The 25,112-nt window shown below is 42.5% G+C and overlaps 2 protein-coding genes across 2 annotated transcripts in view; one reads left to right on the top strand and one right to left on the bottom strand.

Moving 5' to 3' along the window:
* Window positions 1-23,176, bottom strand: part of LOC124796319 (cytosolic non-specific dipeptidase) — a 176,408-nt gene extending 153,232 nt beyond the window's left edge. Inside the window, exon 1 of the mRNA XM_047260449.1 lies at window positions 22,973-23,176. Coding sequence (XP_047116405.1) covers window positions 22,973-23,007 — 35 coding nt within the window. The 5' untranslated portion in view covers window positions 23,008-23,176. The remainder of the gene's footprint in view (window positions 1-22,972) is intronic.
* A 501-nt stretch (window positions 23,177-23,677) lies between these two features.
* LOC124796318 (mucin-12-like) overlaps window positions 23,678-25,112 on the top strand; it is a 304,314-nt gene continuing 302,879 nt past the window's right edge. Inside the window, exon 1 of the mRNA XM_047260448.1 lies at window positions 23,678-23,789. Within this exon, the coding sequence (XP_047116404.1) occupies window positions 23,783-23,789 (7 nt within the window). The 5' untranslated portion in view covers window positions 23,678-23,782. The remainder of the gene's footprint in view (window positions 23,790-25,112) is intronic.

Genomic DNA, 25,112 nt, shown 5'->3' with positions numbered 1-25,112 from the left:
AGTTGACCGGCGTTTGCCTGGTGAAACGTTCTTGTGATGCCTCGTGTAACGAGGAGAAATGCGCACCATCACGTTTCCGACTTTGATAAAGGTCGGATTGTAGCCTATCGTGATTAAGGTTTATCGTATCGCGACATTGCTGCTCGCGTTAGTCGAGATCCAATGAATGTTAGCAGAATATGGAATCGATGGGTTCAGGAGGGTAATACGGAAACGCCATGCTGGATCCCAGCGGCCTCGTATCACTAGCAGTCGAGATGACAGGCATCTTATCCGCATGGCTGTAACGGATCGTGCAGCCACGTCTCGATCCCTGAGTCAACAGACGGGGACGTTTGCAAGACAACAACCATCTCCACGAACAGTTCGACGACGTTTGCAGCAGCATGGATTATCAGCTCGGATACCACGGCTGCGGTTACCCCTGACGCTGCATCACAGACAGGAGCGCCTGTGATGGTATACTCAACGACGAACCTGGGTGCACAAATGGCAAAACGCAATTTTTTCGGATGAATCCAGGTTCTGTTTACAGCATCATGAGGGTCGCATCCGTGTTTGGCGACATCACGGTGAACTCACATTGGAAGCGTGTATTCCTCGTCGCCATACTGGCATATCACCCGGCGTGATGGTATGGGGTGCCATTGGTTACACGTCTCAGTCACCTCTTGTTCACATTGACAGCACTTTGAACAGTGGACGTTACATTTCTGATGTGTTACGACCCGTGGCTCTACCTTCATTCGATCCCTGCGAAACCCTACATTTCAGAAGGATAATGCACGACCGCATGTTGCAGGTCCTGTACAGGCCTTTCTGGATACAGAAAATGTTCGACTGCTGCCCTGGCCAGCACATTCTCCAGATCTCTGACCAACTGAAAACGTCTGGTCAATGGTGGTCCAGCAAATGGCTCGTCACAATACGCCAGTCACTATTCTTGATGAACTGTGGTATCGTGTTGAAGCTGCATGGGCAGCTGTACCTGTACACGCCATCCAAGCTCTGTTTGACTCAATGCTCTGGCATATCAAAGCCGTTATTATGGCCAGAGGTGGTTGTTCTGGGTACTGATTTCTCAGGATCTATGCACCCAAATTGCATGAAAATGTAATCACATGTGAGTTCTCGTATAATATATTTGTCCAAAGAATACCCGTTTATCATCTGTATTTCTTCTTGGTGTAGCAATTTTAATGGCCAGTAGTGTATTATTGAAGCCTGAAAAGGACCGTAAGTTCACCGTGCTTGCATTGTGCCACCAGTCGGCGTTAAGAGTGCAGTGCCTTGGCAAAATCGCTACAAAGCAACGAAAGAATTTAGGTACCGCCCCGCTACCTGCTGATATTCCGCTACATATGGACCCTCCATTTACCTGTAAAGGTTAACCGCCACAGTGTGAGTGTGTGAGGCACTGAAAATCCTTGTGAAATTGAGGTACGTGAACTAGATTCGAAGAAGGTAATGTTTTCTGTGCAGTGTCATAGACGAACCTGTATGGGACTTTTCCTTCTGTGAGTATACTGTTAATGGGTACCTCTTATCTTGATTGTGTTGCAGTGCTTGATTCCAGAACTTACTGCTGATTCTGAGAATTTCATTTTCCAACAACACGGGGCACCCTCTCTTTTGAGCATCGATGTTCGTCGCCACCTAAACTCTTGCTGATATTCCGCTACATATACAGGAACAGCTCAGAGGTCACATCAATGCTGTGTTGATGACGATTGCTAGGATGTCGTCGTATGATGTATGGAACGAACTCGACCACCGCTTGGATGTGTGTCGTGCGACCAAAGGAGCACTTAGAGAACATTTGTAGAGTGCAAAATGTAAACTTAGTGAGTTTGGAAAATACTGAACTTTGAAAATGAATCAATCATTTGTAGTAGCCCTGTGTTTTATACATATAGTGGAAAAACAACAGGTCAAGTCAGACCTTAACTTGTCTCGGCGAATTGAATGTTCAAATAACTTACGGGTTTGCTGCCGGGTGACGTCGTCGACCACCGCCGATATTTCGACAGGAGCACACCCTGCCATTCTCAAGGCACAACTGCAAGGAGGAAGCAATGTGCAAGGGAATTTAATACCTCGGTTCACAGATGAGAAAGAAGAAAAATACCACACGCAGGACGAGTAACCTCAGCGTCAACACACAACCAAGGATAACAAACATCAGAAATATACTTTTGTTGTCTGGCCTCATGGTAGTGAGAATTTAAACCGGTTTTTGGAACACCTGAATTCAATCCATCCGAATATTGTATTCAGTTCACTATGGAGGTGGAAAAGAATGGATGCATTCCCTTCCTTGATGTGTTGGTCAGAAGGAAGACTGATGGTACGTTGGGACATTCTGTTTATAGGAAGCCTACTCACACTAACTTGTATCTACGAGCTGATACTTGTCACCAACCAGCTCAGCGTGAAGGAGTACTTCGTACCTTGGTTCACAAGACCCATGTTATCTCAGGCCCTGAAAGTTTGTCAGCTGAGCTATCACATCTCGAAGTCACATTTCGTCAGAATGGTTACAGTGAGAGGCAGATCAAACGTGCGTTGCGCTATCAGCCTTCTGTGCAACGGGTGAGTAACTATAGCAACGAAGTGGCACCTAAGTCTACGGCCTTTTTGCCCTACGCAGGAAGCATTTCCAACAGGGTTGGCCGTATTTTGCGGAAATATGATGTGAAATGTGTTTTTCGGCCACCTTCTAAGATTAAGGCCCTGTTGGCGTCCGTAAAAGATGATCTTGGTTTGCGTAAGGCTGGTGTCTATCGTATTCCTTGCAGTTATGGCATGTCATACATTGGTCAGACAATCAGGACTGTGGAAGTCCGGTGTATTGAACATAAGCGTCACACACGCTTACAACAGCCGAGCAAATCCGCTATTGCAGAACATTGCCTTGACACCGGTCATTCTATGGAATACAACAACACGGAGATTCTGGCTTGCACGTCCAGCTATTGGGTTAGTGTTATTAAGGAAGCTGTTGAAATCAAACTATCAAGCAACCTTATAAACAGAGATGGTGGATTTTGTTTAAATGCTGCTTGGAATCCGGCTCTGTCTCTCGTAAAAAAACAGAGGGACAGAATTAGTGCTAGCTCACCCGTTGATTAATTAGCCGTTATCGATATTTCTGATGTTGGTTATCTTTGGTTGTGTGTTGACCCTGCGGTTACTTGTTCTGTGTGTGGCATCTTCCTTGTTTCTCCTCTGTGAACCGAGGTATTAAATTCCCTTGCACATTGCTTCCTCCTTTCAGTTGTGCCTTGGGTGTGCTCCTGTCGAAATATCGGCAGTGGTCGACGACATCACCCGGCAGCAAACCCATAAGTTATTTGAACAGGTCAAGTTTCTGTCTTTGGAACAGATCCTGCAGTTGCTGAGAAATTTGGAAATAAATGCAGCATGGTAATGTGGAAGGCACTTATCTAAAATACATAATAAAAACGGTAAAAAATTATAAACACTTAGGAAACCCTGATATTTGTGTCCTGTACTATGTTAAAAACACAATTTCTCAACCACCGACAGCCGTAATAAATAATTCCGTCTATGCTGAGGAATTTAGAGACTTCCTAAAATTAGCACACGTAGTATCAATTCACAAAAAATGTATTCCGCAAGATGAGTCAATCTATAGGCCCATATCTATAATACCAAAGCTAGCTAATGTGGTGAACACAATGAAAGATCAGCTACCAAGTTATTCTGTTGGAAATAATCTCTTATGATATGCAGCACGGCTTTCGGACAGGACAGGTCATGACAACAGCATTACTTGACTTGTTTACAAATACAAGTCAGGGGTTTTGAGACAGAGTCTATAGCACTGGTACTGCACGACCTTAGTAACGAATTCGATTGTACACAGCATAACGCCCTGCTTGGCAAACTAAAAATCATGTGGTACTGGACGCACTGTTCTACGCACGCTCTAATCCTACATAAATAATAGGCGACAGATTTTATCAGTGCAAGGAGCAGGCTCAGGTGAAACGAAGTCACAACACAGTGCGCCACAGGTATCCGTAAAAGGGCCTCTATTGTTTCTGATCTTCGTTAACGGCATAGGCTCCAGTGGGCACGTATTACAGTTCGCGGATGACAGCTTTGTTCTCAAAAGAAGACAATATCGTTCAGGCTGCTCAACAAGCAGAAGTCCTATTCAAAAGACCAAAGTCTGATTATCGTGAACAAGACGAAAATTAATGAAGACAAAACGCAGAGGACAATGTGCAGCCTCAGTGATACTGGTGCACTGAGTGATACAGCAGCCATTAAACGTCTGTGCATTTTCACTGGCATTAAGTTAGCGTGGCAACAAACCAATAAACATGTATCTTCCAAACCTTCAGCTATGGCTGCTATTGTGGGGTCACTCTACAGGCTGCAAAACTGTGCTTTTACTGAAAAAGAATAACGAGGATCATTACCTCAAGCAAAAGAAGAAAAAACTGACCATTTTAAAATATTTTTTTCGGATTAGGAGTTCTGACTGTTTTCAGCCGATATTTTCAACTGGCCCGTTCACAGAAAGATGAATCATGAAACCTACAGAAAGATAAACGGTTATCAACACCGCACTCGCAATAAAAACAGTATAGGCAGCCAAGACATAGGTTAACAAAGCCACAAAACACCTTCCCAATGGTGACACTTTGGTTCTGAAATTGTACTCTTCTATTAACAAGGCTAGACGGACTTTCATGTCTTGAAAATGTGCGCCGTTACACACGTGTAACGTTGCAAAACATTTCAAGTTCAGTTCCCTGACCTGCTACCTCAATACACTTGCATTCTGAACACATCTGCTTCCATTACCACCGTTTATCATTTCATGATCGTCTCCTCGGCATACATGAATAACAAGCCAGCAGTCTTTAGATGTTGCATTTCAAAGCCGAAATAAATCATTCACGTAAGCAAAATGTCCCTAATATTTTTAATAAACATGGACCATGTTTTCGATCTTCCAATATCAATGTGTTGTCCCCTTTGACATTCATTTTTTCTGATTTATAGATTTTAACTGTACCTTTACACACATTAAAAATATAACCTTTTTCCCATTTCTGTACGGAACCATGTACAGGGTTATAATTCAACAACTTACGGCGATAATTCGGCTCAACCACACTTTTAAGGTAAATCAGCTTAAACTTGATCTCATTAAAACTTACACGTCTCGGAAGAAAAGAAACTTAAGACGCAAACCATCAAAAGAACTAGAATCCCTGTATTAATTAAAACACAATTAAAATTTTAAATAAGTAATATTTTCAGACTATGTAGCGTTCGTTTGCTTGCCTTAGTAATCCTCTTAACAAATAGTCTCCATCGCGTTTTACGCTTTACTGCTGCTGCAGTATTCATTTGATCATTGTGAATATCATTAAATATGACGCCTTATTTAAATGTATTTCTCATTAATTTATTAAAATGGTGTTGCATATATATAGTTCACTTACGCTTGCAAAATACACCAAATCATATGAACTTTTATCTCTTCTGACAGAGGAAGTGTATGTATACCAACTTAAATATATGTCTCAAAAAATAATGCGGATTTCGATATCCGATGGAATTTAAACGTAGACCCGTGACAAAGCTACTTTCAACATTCTTCAGTATTTCAAGTAGATCTTACCTTATCCATATAACATACCCTATGTGATCAAAAGTATCCGGACACCCCCAAAAACACGCGTTTTTCATATTAGGTACAGTGTGCTGCCACCTACTGCCAGGTGCTCCATATCAGCGACCTCAATAGTCGTTAGATATCATAAGAGAGCAGAATGGGGCGCTCCGCGGAACTCACGGACTTCGAACGTGGTCAGGTGATTGGGTGTCACTTGTGTCATACGTCTGTACGCGAGATTTCCACACACCTAAACATCCCTAGGTCCACTGTTTCCGATGTGATAGTGAGGTGGAAACGTGAAGGGACACGTACAGCACAAAAGCGTGCAGGCCGATCTCGTCTGTTGACTGACAGAGACCGCCGACAGTTGAAGAGGGTCGTAATGTGTAATAAGCAGACATCTATCCAGACCATCACACAGGAATTCAGACTGCACCAGGATCCACTGCAAACTTGGATTTCATGGTCGATCGGCTGCTCATAAGCCACACATCACGCCGGTAAACGCCAAACGACGCCTCGCTTGGTGTAAGGAGCGTAAACACTGGACGGTTGAACGGTGGAAAAACGTTGTGTGGAGTGACGAATTACAGTACACAAAGTGGCGATCCGATGACAGGGTATGGCGAATGGCCGGTGAACGTCATCTGCACAGAGTCCTGACATGAATCCTACAGAACACCACTGGGATGTTCTGGAACGCCGACTTTGTGCCATGCCTCACCGACCGACGCCGATACCTCTCCCTAGTGCAGCAGTCAGTGAAGAATGGGCTGCCATTCCCCAAGAAACCTCCCAGCACCTGATCAACGTATGCCTGCCTGAGTGGAAGCTGTCACCAAGACTAAGGGTGGATCAACACCATATTGAATTCCAGCATTACCGATTGAGGGCATTACGAAGTTGTAAGTCATTTTCAGCCAGGTGTCCGGATACTTTCTACTTTCTTGTTACATTCTGTTTCATTAGCGCAAGTGCTAAATTCCTTATTAGGCGATGAGCGGTTTTCAGTACCAGACTTATTTTCCAGTTAGTTATTGCACTACTGAAAGACCTTCCATTGTTTATATCTAAGAAATACAGTTCCTAGTTAGTTCGTCTGAACATTTTGCTGTTGATCACTCCAGTTTGGCATTACACAGAGTGACACTTATTAACGTTTAAAAAACCAGTAAGCGACCTAAATGACGCAGAGGCAAGTTATTTAATGCTGACGATGAGCCAACTGAACCCATCGCCAAAGTTAGGAACCAAAATGTATTAATAATATCTATACTGGGTGATTCAATAAAACTTTACAAACTCACATGGCACATCGGGAATGCAACAAGGATCAGCAGTAACGTAGGGAAGGTGACCCGCTAACGCCACTTGAGGGTGTTACGGTCACGTGTGGGCTGGCATCGTCGGAAACTGTTTAGTTAGGCCGAATACTCTCCTGGACCAACTTGATGGTGCACGTATCTCGTATTACTGCGAGAGGTTCTGCCGGATATGCTGAATGATGCTCCAATGCGTAATCGTCGCCGCATTCGATGTCAGCAGCACGGACCCCCCGCTTATTTCAGGAGACAAGTGAGGGCACATCTGCAGGCAACCTTCCCCGGCAGCTGGATTGATGGGCCACTACGATCACCCGATCTGTCCTCAATCGATTTTTTCCTGTGGGGGTGTCTGAAGGGTAATAGTCATGCTGTCAAACTTCAGCATCAGACATGTCGTTTTAATTTATTACTTTTTTTACTACTAACTCTATTCACAACACAGTCCATAGGCGGTATCCATTTATACCGAAGCGTAAAAAAAAAAAACTGGTATAGGCATGCATATTCAAATACAGAGATATGTAAAAAGGCAGTTGCTGTGTCTGGCGCTGTTGTTAGATCGGGTACTGCTGAACAATGACACGTTATCACGATATAAATGAGTTTGAAAGTGGTGGTGTAGTCGGCGCACGAGCGATGGCACACAGCAACTCCGAGGTAGCGATCAAGTGGGGATTTTTCCGTACGATCATTTCACGAATATACCATGAATACCAAGAAAGCCGGTAAAACATCAAATCTCCGACATCGGTGCGACCGGAAAAAGATTCTGCAAGAACGGGACCGACGATGATTGAAGGGAAACGTTCAATGTGACAGAAGTGCAACCCTTCCGCAAATTGCTGTAGATTTCACTGCTAGGCCATCGACGAGTGTCAGCGTGCGAACCATTCAACGAAACATCATTGATACGATCTTTCGGAACGGAAGGCCCACTCGTGTACCCTTGATAATTGCACGACACAAAGCTTTACGGCTCGCCTCACACAGACATTAGACTGTTGATGACTGGAAACACCTTGCCTGGTCCGACGAGTCTTGTTTCAAATTGTATCGAGCATCGAGCGGATGGTCGTGTACTTGTACGGAAACAACCTCATGAATTCATGGACTCTGAATGTCAGCAGGGGACTGTTCAAGCTGGTGGAGGCTCTGTAATGGTGTGGGACGTGTGCAGTTGGAGTGATACGGGACCCCTGATACATCTAGATACAACTCTCACAGGTGGCACGTACATAAGCATCCCTTATGATCACCTGCATCCATTCATGTCCATTGTAAATTCCGACGGACTTGGGCAATTCCAGCAGAACAATGCGACAGCCCACACGTCCAGAATTGCTACAGAATGGCTCCAGGAACACTCCTCTGAGTTTAAACGCTTCCAGTGTCCACCAAACTCTCCAGACATGAACATTACTGAGCGTATCTGGGATGCCTTGCAACGTGCTGTTCAGAAATCTCCACCCCCTCGTACTTTCATGGATAGCCTTGCAGGATTCGTGGTGTCAGTTCCCTCCAGCAATACTTCAGACTTTTAGTCGAGTCAATGCAACGTCGTGTTGCGCAACTTTTGCGTGCTCCCCGGGGACTTACACGATATTAGGCAGGTGTACCAGTTTCTTTGGCTCTTCAGTTTATAACATTGTATGTACCTGCAAATTTATATCACTGTATGGCACAATGTTCAGGAGATATGACGTCATAAACATATAGATGCGCGAAAAACTACCTTTTGCCTAAAATAGAGCGCAAAGTACGTGGTTTGTCAGAATGAGATTTTCACTCTGCAGCCGAGTGTGCGCTAATATGAAACTTCCTGGCAGATTAAAACTGTGCGCCGGACCGAGACTCGAACTCGGGACCTTTGCCTTTCGCGGGCAAGTGCTCTACCGACTGAGCTACTCAATCACGACTCACGCCCCGTCCTCACAGCTTTACTTCCGCCAGTACCTCGTCTCCTACCTTCCAAACTTTACAGAAGCTCTCCTGCGAACCATGCAAGACTAGCACTCCTGAAAGAAAGGATATTGCGGAGACATGGCTTAGCCACAGCCTAGGGGATGTTTCCAGGATGAGATTTTCACTCTGCAGCGGAGTGTGCGCTGATATGAAACTTCCTGGCAGATTAAACTGTGTGGCGGACCGAGACTCGAACTCAGGACCTTTGCCTTCCGCGGGCAAGTGCAAAGGTCCCGAGTTCGAGTCTCGGTCCGGCACACAGTTTTAATCTGCCAGAAGTTTCATACGTGGTTTGTGTTCATCCAGTGCTTTGTAATAAGAGGATTCAACGACTACCAACAAACTAGATTCTTCACTTAATATTGGTTCTTGGAATTTTGTAAGGAGGCTGTCGTGGGATAATCTGCTTCTATATTCTAGAGCCAGCCTGCTCATTCAGGTTTTTTAGCATTTACGAGACGCACTCCCGTGAAACAAACAAACATGTGATAATACGTGCCGCCGTTCATTGTAACCTATACGTTCAACGTCCCCTAACGTTCTATTTGGTGTGGGTCCAACAACTGAGCAGTATTCTAAGATGGGGCGCAGAAGTAATTTGTAAGCAGCCTTGTTTATAGCCTGCCTGCATTTTCCCTGTATACTGTCAATGTATTGAAGCCTGCCACTTGCCTTTCCTGCGACTGAGCGTGCATCATCACCTTTCGCTTCTTAACCCTACATATTGTTGCATGCACCTATTTGTATGAGTTGACAGATCCCAGAGGTGACTGACCGATATTGTAGTCATAGGACACTATTTTTCTACATTTTGTAACTGTACAATTACGTTTCTGAACACTTATAAAGCAAGCCAACAGCCTGTATACTACTCCGAGATTTTGTCAAGATCTGACATGGATATTTGTGCTAGTTTTTTTCACATAGTACTTTAGTATAAATAATGGGATCATCGCAAGGTTTGAGGTTACTATTAAAATTTCTGTCAGGCCATTAAAATATTGGCTGCCGCAGCATAGTGAGGATGTTGTGAGACCATCACAGCAGACTGGGGAATTAATGTTCGATAAATCTTTTACCACATAATGTACACGGGGATGCACAGTTATGCTATGTGTGATTAATGAAAGTTCAGTGCGTTCTCTCTCTCCCCCCCCCCCTCCCCTCCCCACTTCTCGTAACTGAATGGTAGCCAACTTGCTTACCCAACGTCTCGAAGACATTGCCTCTTCTTCGTCGGTCGAGATCTAATGTTTATGCAATAATGAGACCCGTAAAATGCTAGCATGCCAACTTATTTTGTTTTATTTGTCCAATCACAGAATTAGTAAAACAATTTCTAGAGCCAGTCTATCGTTAACATAACAAGACACCCGGTAATTAACCATTAGTTCCCGACCAACGCAGAAGTCACAAAAATGCTTCTCTCGATCTTTGAATTCACATGAGTCCGCACAAATATGAATGAGGCAACTTAAAACAATTAATTCTGTCTTTCCGTGGAGTTGCACATCACACACTAGTTAGCGCGTATCGCCACCTCGAAAACCGGTCGTAGACGTCTGTAAACTATCTTAACAGTTCGGCTTCTGCCCTTTCAGGGCGCACTTATGATTGGTCCATCCTTTCTACCAATAAGGACCGACAGTAGCTAAAATTTGTAATTAGCATTTCCTGATTAACTGAGTTATATTTAAATTACTATTAACGAGTTGTCGATCCAAGTAACTTCATCATGATGTTTGGAAATGTATATTAATATTTAAACAGCAAATATAAATAATAGAAGATTCGTCTTTTGGCTCCTTGCGTTGTAGGCGAATCCCCACTGTCCTGTTTCATTACCATACTGCCACACTCACCACCTGGCGCGTCGTTCGATGAATCTGCCTTGCGATCCTACTTACTTCCTTGCCTCCCGTAACAATATCTTCCTATACCGTGCATTAAAACATTGCAACAAGATAAAACAAACGTGGGCAGGGATATGACGTAATCTCCACAATGTTTCACCGCCAGGCCACGTCAGGCTATGCTGTGGCCGGCCTAGTCGCAGATACGTGTTAATATACGGCACGATATGAACTAGAAACCTGACACACTTCCCTGGGACACGCATGAAGTTGTAATATGGTACGTCCTCCTTACCAGGAAATCCTCAATCCAGTCACAAATTTTGTTTTACAAGCTTCATAATTGGACTTTAATTAATAATATTGTTATTGTGGTGCCGGATCAAATGGTTTTCGGCAGTCGAGAAATACTGCATCTACATGATTGGCTTCATCCACGGCTTTCGGAATGTCACGCAAGGGAAGCGAAAGTAACGTGTCGGTAAAGTGAATACCTCTATATATCGCATTCGATCAAGCTTTCGAATCGCGCATATTGACAAGTGTTAACAGGCTGGCTAATTTCATTCATCATAATCGATGTTTTTATAATATAAATAATAAAACACTCCAACAGTTACATTTTTTCATGCAGTGCGCGACGCGTTTCGAGAATTTATTCTCTTTATCAAGTGAAATAATTACAAAAGTGTTTTATATGATGTTTAGGACTGGTTAATACTTTTTTCGGTATCAGACCGACTGGAAATGAAGTACCTATGTTTTATACGCTTGTTCAAAGTGAAGCATTTTATTTTTTTTGTGAAAAATACTTTAGATGTGACAGGTCAATATAGCACTTATACCTCTCTAACCAGTTACGTATTGTTTAACATATCCATCTCATCGCAGTTATTTTTTATGAGTTATCTAAAGCTGTTAAAATTTTTGTCATCGTGCTCCGAAAAAAATTCTGTAATATGATTAGCGGGTGCAGTGTGTGCTATCTCATTTATATGTAACCCGATAATGTACTGTATATGAAATCTTAAGGGTACCGCGTTACTCCTAATACGTTGACAAAAAAAATATACGCAACGCCGAACTATACATTCTGTCTGTCAATAAGAAAGAATTGCATTTCAACACATCAAACCTTTTATTTTGCTTCGTTAGTGATATTTATATGGTTTATAATATTTAGGATGATGAGGGCTGTCGCGGCGATATTACGTTTTGTTGTTGATCCTATCGCTTTCTTTTCTAGATTACCTTCTAAGCTCTACGAGATAAGGGCATAAACATTAATACCCGATAAAAGTGTAACGATGCAGATATTACACTGTGCCTGCTGCGGTATTCCCACGGCGCTTTACACTCTAGATCCCAAGGGGGCTTTGTGTTCTCTGGAGCTGGCAAAGAGGAGTTTATTTGTATGTGTTGGGTGTGTGGGTATTATGCAGATTCCTTGGCTGTACCTGCCATTCACCTACTGAGTCAAAACAAAGACTTGTACCATGGGCGAGGATTCCCAACTACACTTTGATTTTACTGAGGTTAGGTCAAGCCAGAACAACATTAAGGTGGATAGGAACATAGCTGTTAGACTCTGTCGTGCACGATTTCATTCGGCGTTCGTTAGGAAGCCAATAGGGTTTGTAGTGTAAAAATTTGATACACTGATTGTATGTTAATTTAACGGTCGGCTGACTGACTGGGGATAAGCGACTAAACAGCAATGTCATCAGTCCTTCAGTGAAGGGTTCATTCATCCAGAGTTAGTGACATTCACCAAGAATGTTCGAGAATGGGAAGAGCACACAGGGGAGGTAAAAGTGAGACACTCATGCCAGAGCTGAAAAACGATTTACAGAGAAGTAAGAGTATATGGGCTAGATCGGCAAGTTGGTTAGAGCAGACAAGTGGTTTCCAGGGTTCAGCCATGCCAAGAGAAACCCCCACCTATCTGATTAAGTGCGAAAAGCAGATGCCAGATTTATAAATAGAACGCGTGCAAAAAAATCTGTCATCGTCTCGTAATTTCTCTTGTGCCCAGTGGCAGAACTGTACACGACGTTCAAAGTCATCATGCAATTCCTGGTGCATAGAAATATGGTACGGGCGCAAGCGATGTTGATGTAGCATTCTCAACACCGACGTTTTTGAGATTCCCGATTCCCGCGCAATTTGTCTGCTACTGATGTGCGGATTAGTCGCGATAGCAGCTAAAACACCTATTTGGGCATCATCATTTGTCGCAGATCGTAGTTGTCGTTTCACATGTGGCTGAACACTTCCTGTTTCCTAAAATAATCCGGCGAACGGTCCGGACACTTGGATGATGTCCAGAATACCGAGCAGCATACATAGCACACGCCCGTTGGGCATTTTGATCACAATAGCCAAACATCAACACGATATCGACGTTTTCCGCAATTGGCAAACGGTCCATTTTAACACGGGTAATGTATCACGAAGCAAATACCGTTCGCACTGGCGGGATGTTACGTGATACCATGTACTTATACGTTTGTGACTATTACAGCGCCATCTATCACAAAGCGAAAAAGTGGTCCAACTAAAACATTCATATTTCTTTACGTACTACACGAATATGTAATAAAAATGGGGGTTTCTATTTAAAAAAAAAAGGCAGTTGATATCCGTTTGACCTATGGCAGCGCCATCTAGCGGGCCAACCATAGCGCCATCTGGTTTCCCCCTTCAAGCTAGACGAGTTTCGTTCTTCGTAGCTTTTTCGTTTGATGCTTATTTCGTGAGATATTTGGCCCGGTCACTATCAATGGACCATCCTGTATGCGACAGGGGCAGCCCCTCCCACACCCGTCCCACCTCCAACCCATCATAGGCAGCTGCACCCATTAATCAACAAAGTGCTACTCCTAAAACAGGAAACAGGGTGCAGCAAGAAAAGAGGCAAACCATCTAAAAGCAGTTGAAGATCAATAAAGACTGCAATGAGGTGCTGCCATTTAGAAAAAGCCTGCCGGACTGCTGATTCCAACCTAATCAGATGACTGGTTGCGGACTGTCCATCCAGAAAATCATACTATAAGCGGGATTATAGACCCTGAGATTCAAGAACCCAGCTTAATCGGAAAGCAACCATTCTTTAAAGACATTTGCATAGCATTTTGGTGAGGCTAATCTGCCAGTAGCTGTCATTGGATGTTGGATTTTTGCCTGGCTTAAGAATTGGAATGATGACACTATCTCACCATTGTAAAGGGAAGACACCACTGAGCCAAACACTGTTGAAGACCCAAAGGAGATGGAGCCATTGAGGAAGTCAGATGTTGCAGCATCTGACTGAATGGAATCAGAGCCTGGCACCATACAGTGAGTTGCAGCAAGAGCCTGAAGCAGATCTCAGTCAGTGAGCGTTTTTTTTTTTTTTTTTTTTTTTTTTTAATATAATTTGGCATGCCGAGTACTAAAGCAGAGGGAATGGCTTCAAGTCGTCACTTATACTCCCAGAAGACAGCTCATAGGAATAGATGCAGATGCTGTAGCAACATGGGTGGCAAGAGGTTCAGCTAGAGGCAGCGCATCAGTACAGAGACCATTCTGAATGAAGAAACCCAGAGCAGATTGAGGATCTTTAACAGTCAAGAAGACTAAGGAGCTTGAACCACACCTGGGATGAAGAGGTATAGGCTCCCAGAGAGGAGATGTAGCATTCCTGCTTACTGTGTTTACTTAGATAACAATACTTAGCATGAAGTCACTTAAAAGTGATAAGGTCAGTCTGCGAAGGAAGTCACTTGAAATGTTGTAAGACTGTTTGGCAGTCCTGAACAGCTATTGAAATGTCTTCAGTCCACTGTGGCAGGCGACCTGTAGAAAGGGGAATAAAAGTTCCAGCGGAATAGGTGATCGTCTCGGAGACATCTTGCACATCCTTGTCGATGCAATCTAACAGGGAAGGGGAGGGGGGGGGGGGGTGAGGAATGGAGGTAGAAGGTAACAGTGGAGGCATACTACTGCCAGTTGGCTCCTTGAAGCACCCGTTGTGGTAGCCAGTTGGTCTGGCCGTGGCAAGTATGTGACAGGAGAACTGCAAAGTGGGTATGAGTTTCGCCACTGAGGGGGACAGATCATGGTTGGTAAGAAGCTTTTCTAGCAGAAGGTCCCTACCGGATGAAGTGGTATGCCCCCACAAGGAGGTGGTGTCCACTGAAATCACCAAGTAACAAAAAAAGAGAAGGAAAGTTGTTGGATTAAGGTCATCAACTTAATGTAAGTATGTGGTCTGCCTTGAGGTAAGTAAATGTTGCAAATTGTGATCGTTGGGGTCATTCCCACACTGCCATTGCTTCCAGCATGGTGTGAAGGGGAATCCACACACTGACAATATCCATGTCAAACGATTTACAGACCTATCCAGATGCCCTCTCAGGGCCACTGCGATTTCTACAGAATGCGCAATAATTACAGGCCATCGGGAAATGGTCATCTGCATTTCTTGTAGAGCAACTTAAATTGCAGAAGAGACGAAAATAAGTTGTTGCAGTTCCAGCAGAGGAAGAGGACATAGATGAAGATGAAATGGGAGATACGATACTGCAGAGTCAATTTGGCAGAGCACTGAAAGAACTATGGTGAAACAAGAACCCTGGAATAGATGACATTCTGCAAGAAGTACTGACAGCCTTGGGACAGCCAGCTGTGAGAAAACTCTTCTAAGTGGGGTGAAAGGTGTATGAGGCAGGTGAAATACCTACAGACTTCAAGATAAATGTAATAATTCCAATTGCAAAGAAAGCATCTGCCGACGAGTGAAAATTATCGAACTATCAGTTTAATAGGTCATGGCTGCAAATTACTAACACGAAGTCTTTTCAGAAGAAAGGAAAAACTGGTAGAAGCCGACCTCAGAGGAGATCAGTTTGGATTCTGGAGAAGGGTTGGATTCTGGAGAAGTGTGGGAACACAGGAGGCAGTACTGACCTTAGGGCTAATCACAGAAGATAAGTTAAGCAAAGGCAAACCTAAGTTTATACCATTTGTAGACTTAGAGAAAGCTTTTGACAATGTTGACTGGAATGCTCTCTTTGAAATTTTGAGGGTAACATGGGTAAAATACAGGCAGTGAAAGGCTACTTACAAATGGTTCAAATGGCTCTGAGCACTATGGGACTTAACATCTGTGGTCATCAGTACCCTAGAACTTAGAACTACTTAAACCTAAATAACTTAAGGACATCACACACATACATGCCCGAGGCAGGATTTGAACCTGCGACCGTAGCAGTCACGCGGTTCCAGGCTGAAGTGCCTAGAACTGCACGGCCCCACCGTCCGGCGGCTACTTACAACTTGGGTAGAAACCAGATGGCAGTTGTAAGAGTCGATGGGGCATGAAAGGGAAGCTGTGGTTGAAAAGGAGTGAACACGGTTGTAGCCTGTCACCCACGTTATTCAGTTGGTACATTGAGCAAGCAGTAAAGGAAACAAAAGAAAAATTTGGACTAGAAATTAAATTCCAGCGAGAAGAAACAGCAACTTTTGAGGTTTGCTGATGACTTAACACTGTCAAAGACAGCAAAGGACTTGAAAGAGCAGTTGAACAGAATGGGCAGTGTCTTGAAAGGAGGATATAGACGAACATCAACAAAAGCAAAACAAGGATAGTGTAATGTCATCAAATTAAATCAGGTCATGCTGAGGGAATTACATTAGGAAACAAGACACTTAAAGAAGCAGATAGGTTTTGCTTTTAGGCATCAAAATAACTGATGATGGCTGAAGTAGGGAAGATACAAAATGTATACTGGCATCGACAAAAAAAGCGTTGATCGGACACATTCTGAGACATCAAGGGACCACCAATTTAGTATTGGATGGAAGTCTGGGAGGTAAAAATCATAGAGGGAGACCAACAGATGAATACAGTAAGCAAATTGGGAAGGATGTAGGTTGCAGTCGTTATTTGGAGATCAAAAGGCTTGCACAGGAGAGACAGCATGGAGAGCTGCATCAAACCTGTCTTTTGACTGTATGATGCCTATGATGACAACAACTCACTGACTGGCACCAGTGGGGATGGAAAAACATCAATGAGCAATAGTTCAGAATCCAACTGCGTGTGGGGATCTAGCGCCTCTGGGGTCACTGGAATATCCTTGTCCTCCTACTCATAAGCATCTTTTGGTGGTCAAGATTCTTGCGACTGTCTATCCCTGATGAACGTGGGGGCGGATGTACATTGGGCAGCCCTGGAACCTACAGGCCATAGTTCTTTTAGCTACTGACTGGCATCAGGCCTCTCATGTGCATGTTTCCTGGGAAAGGAAACCCAAGAGAGAGTCATGTCGCCGGTAGGCATTGGAGGAGGAAGCTGCTGCTCTAGACATGTGTGGTTCCCAAAGATTGTGCCACAGGAAGCACAAGAGAAAGGTGGTGGATGCTGTATTTTCTTTTATTCCATGAAGACTGAGCAAACGAGTGAACATGGAAGCTGGTGTTCTCTGTAGTTAACACACAAAGGTAATTGTTCAGAAGCCTACCTCCATGGAGTGGTCATCCGCAGTTTGTCACATTGTAGGTCACCGGGCAGTGGGATTTTATGAACAAAGTGTAAGCAATAGAAGCAGCTCATGGGTGGTGGAATGTAACATTTTGTGTTTACTGTGTACCTATGACTAACTTTCCTGAGGAGAACATTCCCTTGAAAGACTAAGAAAAGGTGCCTGTGTCTATTTGAATACTCCTGGGATCTGTTTGGACCTGGCAGACAAAATGATGCCTCACTGCTCATGATGAGCCCATAGGTCCTTGTCTTTTTGATGTGTATGGTCTTCGTGCAAGACTATCCTTGGACCATATTCAAAGATATGCATGGGGCAGTGGTCAGTGATATGTCACCAACATCCCTGACGAGTTATAGAAAGTGCAACAGAGAAGGCTTTAATCATAGTGATCCATTGTGCATTTTCCCAAAGACTCAACTTCCCCAAATTTATCTTCAATGTATTAAACAAAAAATAATGGTTTTATGAATGTGTGGTGAACATTCATTCGGACATGTCCAAAAAAACAGACACTACACGAAATCTGCAGCTGCAATACATATTATGGAAACTGAAGGTGGAGGGGGAAGAAAGGAAAGGAACTAATGATATCAGCTACACTGGGACTTTATGAGGAATCAGCATGACAAGTGAAAATGTGTGCCAGGCTGTGACTCTAACCAAGGCTCTCCCGCTTAGGCATTGCGTTTAGCAAGAAATCCCAGGTTTGAGTTCCTTCCTTCTCTCTCCTCCACCACCAATTTACATAACATGTATCACATCTGCGGGTTTCGCACGGTGTCTGTTCATTTGCACATGTCCGAAGGAACAAGCATTCATATAATTGCTTCACCTCAACGGGCAATGAATCTACAACTTTCAGTGCGGATACACAGTTACATTTGACCTACAGCAGGAATCTTAAATTAGCGAGCATGGACGACATGGATGGGGACTGCTGATAGGTAGCACTGTGTGGGAATGTGAGTTGCCTGGGAAGCGTGCCGAGATAGTCAGTGTATTGGCAATAGGCCCTGTGTACGGGTGGCGCAGTGGTTAACACAACTGCCTAGGAAGCAAGATATTCTGGGTTTGGGTCCCAGTCCAGCACACATTTTTGCTCATAGCTGCCAATTTCACATAAAGTCACAATGAAGCTGATATCATTAGTTCCTTCCTTTTCCTTTCCTTTCTCCCCCCTCCATCTTCAATGTACATAAAATATAAAAGCTTCGTAACAGTAAAAATATTCCCATCAGTTCGAGTGCATAATAAGTGTTGGACAAATTGTCTCGCTTTCAAATGTCTGGCTTGCCCCTCTTTCCATGGGATAGTCAGTGTAGGGAGAGGAATAGGATTGGAAATGTTCACACTGAAATTTCTAAACCTTCTGACAAGACAGTTGTATCAACACAACCACAGTCTTGGTGTAAGTTGATATGTCTTATGTGCAAAAGAAGAATTCTGCTTCTAGGTAGCAGCCAAGGGAGGAGCGTAGGCCAGCAGTTTCAGGAGAAACTAGGTGAAGGGTATCAGGTCACAAGCTTTGTGAAACCCAAGTGTTAGCCTCAGCCAGGTGACAGAAAACTTAGATCAGGTATGCAGGGACTTTGAGAAGGAAGATCAGATAATTACTGTTGGGGGAGTAGGAAACAGACTGGCTATGAATCCAAGATATAGTATTAGGAGTTACCTGGACAAAATAGGAGCAGAAACTGATCAAACAAACATGGGGTTTGTGGAGGTCTTTCAGTGCCATGATCAGCCCTGGGTAAACACTGCTGTAAGGCTTGTTAACACTGAGCTCAACAGGATGCTCCAGACACCAGCAAAATATCATATGAGTGTTGTTCCAGTTAATGCTATTGGTAGATGGGGATACACTACACATGGCCTGCACATAAATAGGAAGGGGAAAGATAAGTTGGCTTCTCTATTGGCAGATACTGTAAGGGGGCCACAGTCACACAAGGGATGATTCCTGTGGTTAATGGGACGAGGCAGACAGGTTTCTTTAGGTTAAATCTTAAGTCCAGACAGATAATAATCAAGACAAATAGAATAAAAAAAAAGTTTCATGTACAGTAAATAGGGATAATGCTAAGGGTAGCATAAATTTACTTCATCAAAACATCAAGGGAATAAAATATAAAGTAGATGAGGTGTTAGTGTGTTTAGATGATCTCAAAAATAAGAATGAGAGTGATATACTTTGTCTGTTTGAACACCATGTAACTGTGGGGATGGAAAGCGTCAGTATAAACGGGTATAATTTAGCAGCTTACACTTGCAGATCTAGCATGGATAAAGGAGCTGCCATTTACACAAAATAAGGGTATCAGTACAAAACTGCAGAAGTAAGCTAATTTTGTGTCGATCAGCACTTTGAAGTTTGTGCATGTGAACTACAGCTGGATATTGTAGTGTTGATATTAGCAACAGTGTACAGGTCCACATTGGGACAGTACCAGAGAAGGAAAGTTGCTACTCACCATATAGCGAAGATGCTGAGTCGCGATAGGCACAACAAAAAGATTCACACAATTATAGCTTTCGGCCATTAATGCCTTTGTCAGCAGTAAACACACACACACACACACACACACACACACACACACACAAACGCAACTTGCACACATGTCTGCAGTCTCAGAGAAATGAAACCACACTGCGAGCAGCAACACCAGTGCATGATGGGAGTGGCGTCTGGGAGGGGGTAAGGAGGAGGCTGGGGCGGGGAGGGATAGTATGGTGGGAGTGGCGGACAGTGAAGTGTTGCAGTTTAGATGGAGGGCTGGAGAGAATGTGTGGAGGGGGGAGGTGGTAAGTGGCAGAAAGGAGAGAAATAAAAAGAAATTAAAAGATTGGGTGTGGCGGTGAAATGACGGCTGTGAAGTGCTGGAATGAGAACAGGGAGGTGGCTGGATGGGTGAGGACAGTGACTAATGAAGGTTGAGGCAAGGAGGGTTACGGGAACGTAGGATATATTGCAGGGAAAGTTCCCTCCTGTGCAATTCAGAAAAGGTGGTGGTGGTGGGAAGGATCCATATGGAACAGACTGTGAAGCAGTCATTGAGATGAGGGATATCATGTTCAGCAACAGGGTGGTCCACTTGTTTTTTGGCCATAGTTTTTCAGTGGCTGTTCATGCGGACAGACAGCTTGTTGGATGTCATGCCTACATAGAATGCAGCACAGTGGTTGCAGCTTAGCTTGTAAATCACATGACTGGTTTCACAGGTAGCCCTGCGTTGATGGGATAGGTGATGTTAGCGACCGGACTGGAGTAGGTGGTGGTAAGAGAATGTATGGGACAGGTCTTGCATCTAGGTCTATTGCAGGGGTATGAGCAATGAGGCAAGGGATTGAGAGCAGGGGTTGTGTAAGGACGGATGAGTATATTGTGTAGGTTCAGTGGATGGCTGAATACCATGGTAGGAGGGGTGGGAAGGATAGTGGGCAGGACATTTCTCATTTCAGGGCACGACGAGAGGTAATCGAAACCCTGGTGGAGAATGTTACATTCCCCGCAGAGATCTGTAGATAGACAGTTTTGATTTCCCAATGATGTCATCCTCCTGAGTAGTCCCTGCCGAGAAATCTGCAGGGAGGGCTATTCTACCTACAGAATATTTTGTCAAAGGGGATGCCATAACCATAAGCCATACTGTAGAGCTGCTACACATACTCTAAGCAATTTGCAGTAGCATCATGACATTTCAATGGTGGCTCATGTTACAAGTCCAGAGCAGTTAATCATCCAGACTGAACCATCTCTCTAGAGATGCCCCTCCGTTGCACTGATATGACACAGAAGCCACCTCCACTTGGCAAGCTCCATGGTTCATGACAAGGAGTGGGGTGGAGTGTGGCAAGTTGTAGCTTTTGATTCGTTACGGGATTCTCACAACCATTAATTCTCTGGGTTATACAAAAGTTTTTGTGTCACCTATAACTTTTTTTTGTGGCATAACACATCTCCAGAGTGACTAACCCATTGATATAAAACATGGCAATTTTAGTGTCTTACAATCATCTCCCCATCCACCTTCCCCTCCCCCCATCACCATCACAAGAAGACTTTCTGCAGACAACCATGCATGGTTATTGGAAGAAAGAACTCTTATCATATTACAAAAGTATGCCCTCAGCATTCTATGACAAGGTGTTGGCTGTACTGTCTTTGAGCCCCACAGGAGCAGTTTAATGCTGGAAATTTTCCCACTTGTACAAGTGGAGATGAGATAAATAACTAATTGTCGAAAAGAATATTTAGTTTTTTATAGACACAAAAAGCTTCTCACTGAAAAAATTCAAGATTATACCACCAGCTGAAAGTGACAACTGCTAGCCACATTACAGTGGTGTATAAAATTTTGCACTACCTCAGATAACCTTGCTTACTGTCGTAAAATGAAAGGGAGGCTAGAACCCTATCAACCATTTCCTCGCTAGTCCCTAGTGGATTTCAAACACCAACAACTTCATGTAAAACCATGAGGAAAAAATCCACCACATGCCCATCACAGAAGATTGTGTCTTGTTGTTCCTGGTATTGCCATCAAATCTGGCGAAGAAATCTTTACTGTTTAGAAACACATAGATCACATTATTTACTTATTAAAGACCTTATCAGCCAAAAACATTCATTTTCTGGCCATGGCTCCTAATCTCAAACCATTTGGTTTAGAATAATGTATTGTATTTAAATTTGTGGACCCTTAAGATTTGTGTACCCTTTAGTCACTTACTATATAGGCCCTATGTGACGCAGTAAGAGCATGGCACTGAGTAACAGCTTTTGTTTCTATTGTTTATGATGTTCATTTACATGAGTTTTGAAAGTAAACAGCATAGACTGAAGTTAATGCCCTGATTGATACGCATAGTTCATGGCAGCTGCTTTGAACAAATGCATTCTCTGACACTTGAGAATTTGCGGTCTCCTTTGTCATGTAATGTAATGAGAATGTGAGACATATCACAATACACAAAAAGAAATACAACAGAACACCGATAATAGTTGTTCTTTGTCTATATTAGCTTTTGAAATGTGTATTGTAGTAACAGACTGAATGGTAGCGGATCTACGGTACATAGGTTGTGTGTTGGCAACGTGGTATTGAATGGTTTAGTTAATTAGGCTTACTTAAAATTTATTGCACATGTTTCCCTTAAACTTATGAATGTACATAACTACCGAGGTACACCCAACTTTCCCCACGGTTATCTTAAAAAATTGCATGTCCTTTTCTAACGTTATACAATTCGTATGTTTACATGAATTCTTCAAGGTGCAGAAGAAACATAGTTATGTTTATAAGCTGTCAGCAAGTATGACAAACTCCCATGATGCAAAAAATGCACTGTTTAAGGTATATTAATATCTCATATGATTTTTGGTCCTAGATAAAGTCCTGCTCAACATTTGACCAATAATAGGAAAGTAATAAATGCAACATGTTCCTGGAGCTGCAGTGAAGACCCGGACAATACAAAGAAATGAAACACTTTTAAACAAAATTACGAATCTACAGAAAACAATAAGTATTCATGCTACGCGTACCCCCGAAAATATACATTATCATTTACATTTCATTTTTCTTAAATAAGGTCTGAAAGTTACAATACAGAAGTACATATATGCCGTATACATACGCAAATAATTTCTGCAGCGTTTCTGGGGCTGACATGTCTCCAAAGCTATCTTCAAAGATTTATTAAATTCTGAACTCCCCAGTGGCCTCCTGTCACGCTACAGTCAATGCACGCCCTTTTATAACCGGCGACCGGCTAACACGTTATCTGTCAGCAGTCAGCACACCTATCAGGAAGTACAGTTTCATTGCCTGTAGCGATGTTGCCAAGTTATAGTTCGCCCTCACATACCAACAAAAACAGAGGAGAAAAGCTGGAACAGCTACTACCACACTTTTTATGTGGCATAATTCCGCGTGATTCGCCATTGGACATCTTCCATCTAACAAATGAGTGTTATCCGCTTTTTTGCCATGAACAAAAATTTGTTTGTCATACTAGTCATCTCTCCAAAATTTATATCGAGAGATGTTAGTTTGGATCGACAATCGCTACTTTTTCGACCTCATTGATCGATTAACGGCCACGCGATCGAATGCGTAATATCGATAGCACTTGCCGCTCAAAACAGCAAGCAGAATCGAAAAAGATTTGGGTTTAAATGAAATATTGTTCAATTAAAAACTACTGAATGTCAAAGTTGCATGTAGTTGTTACTATTTCCATACACAATATGAAAGAAACACAACCATTTCATTACATTTATACGTCATGTCATAAGAATTTACCATTTCGGAACATGCCTTTCATTTGTTCGTAAAACTTCTAACATTGAGTACTTCCGGCCATTCAAAACAACAAAACATTGGAGGGATTTTGCCGTTGAAGTTGTGTGGTTGCGTTTTAATTTAGGGCATAGAGTGAACACAAATGGATGGTAAATAAATATTTGTTATTCTTATAAGTATGGTAGTTACTTCGGAATTTTTTATAATTTGTATCATACGAAATGTTTAGATAATAAAGCATGTTTAGGTTATGCTCGTACAATTTGTTGCAAGCCAGATTAAATCCTTGTTGTCAAGTATGTGTAAATTATCGTGAAACCAGAATATTTTATGAATTACGATACCTGTCATGCCGCTAGTCGAGCGTAACGTCATTTGCATACGTCTGCTCGTGTATCTAATGAGATATACTCTACGGATGGTGATATTTACAGTATCTTCGTTTGACAGATTTCGTGAAAAATTAATATGAACTATATTAAACGAAACATTTTTGTGTGAAAAGTAACAGAATTTATTAAGCGTGTGAAACGTTACTATTTTTTTCTAATTTCAGTGTTAATTTGGAAATAGTATGAACTCATGGTATTACTTTGTTACCTGTATTAGAAACCGCGGAATATTCAATTGCTTCGAATCGACATCATACTCAATGAGAATATCGAAGAAATGTTTCCACTTACATTTGGAGCGGTGTTTTTTACTGGTTTTATTTGTGTTCATCTTGTCAGATCCAGATGCCCAGGTATCGAAAGATTTAGCACTTCATTACGTGGGATGTAATCTTAGGTTGTAATTTATTGTGAATTGTCAGGTTCCTCCCGTTTATTATAAATTATGTGAACACGCGTAATTCTTGTTTCATTACGTTCTGTAGTTAACTACAACGTGTTAACAAACTACAGAAAACTGAAAGTTTTCTGCAGTTTTACAGCTTGAGCGTTTAATGTAAAAACTAATCACCATTACCTCATTTAAAGATCTTGGAAACTTCTTATTTCTATTGAACCAGGAAATTCATAAAATCGTGCGACGGTGTATAAATTAAAGTCTGGATTGTTTTCTACCATAATGACAGTAAGCTAAATATAAAAAAAATCCGAATGCAAGGTAAAATTATAGCAATTAGTTCACTATTGTTAGGCCTACATATACAATCTTTGTTGAAGTTAATCAACTTTTAATAATTTCGTTCATAGTTTGTCACAGAAGATGATGAAAGGGATGTTACCTTCACATTTTTTCCTTTTTTGCCGAAAGTCATATTTTTCTTTTAGTATTGATTAATGATAATGTTTCTGTTCCCGGTTTGAAAGTGATATTTCGTTGCAGTTACGTAGCGACTGCATTTGGTCTTTAAGTATACGAGATTTTGGCAGTTGTTAACAGTGTACCAGCAGGATCTGAGATTTTATAGTATATGTATGTCAACATACAGATTTGCATATGGTTTCAGTGTATAAACATTTATT

This window comes from Schistocerca piceifrons, chromosome 4 (assembly GCF_021461385.2).
Source record: "Schistocerca piceifrons isolate TAMUIC-IGC-003096 chromosome 4, iqSchPice1.1, whole genome shotgun sequence".
Lineage (NCBI taxonomy): Eukaryota > Metazoa > Arthropoda > Insecta > Orthoptera > Acrididae > Schistocerca > Schistocerca piceifrons.
This window is presented reverse-complemented; position numbering and strand designations above follow the sequence as displayed.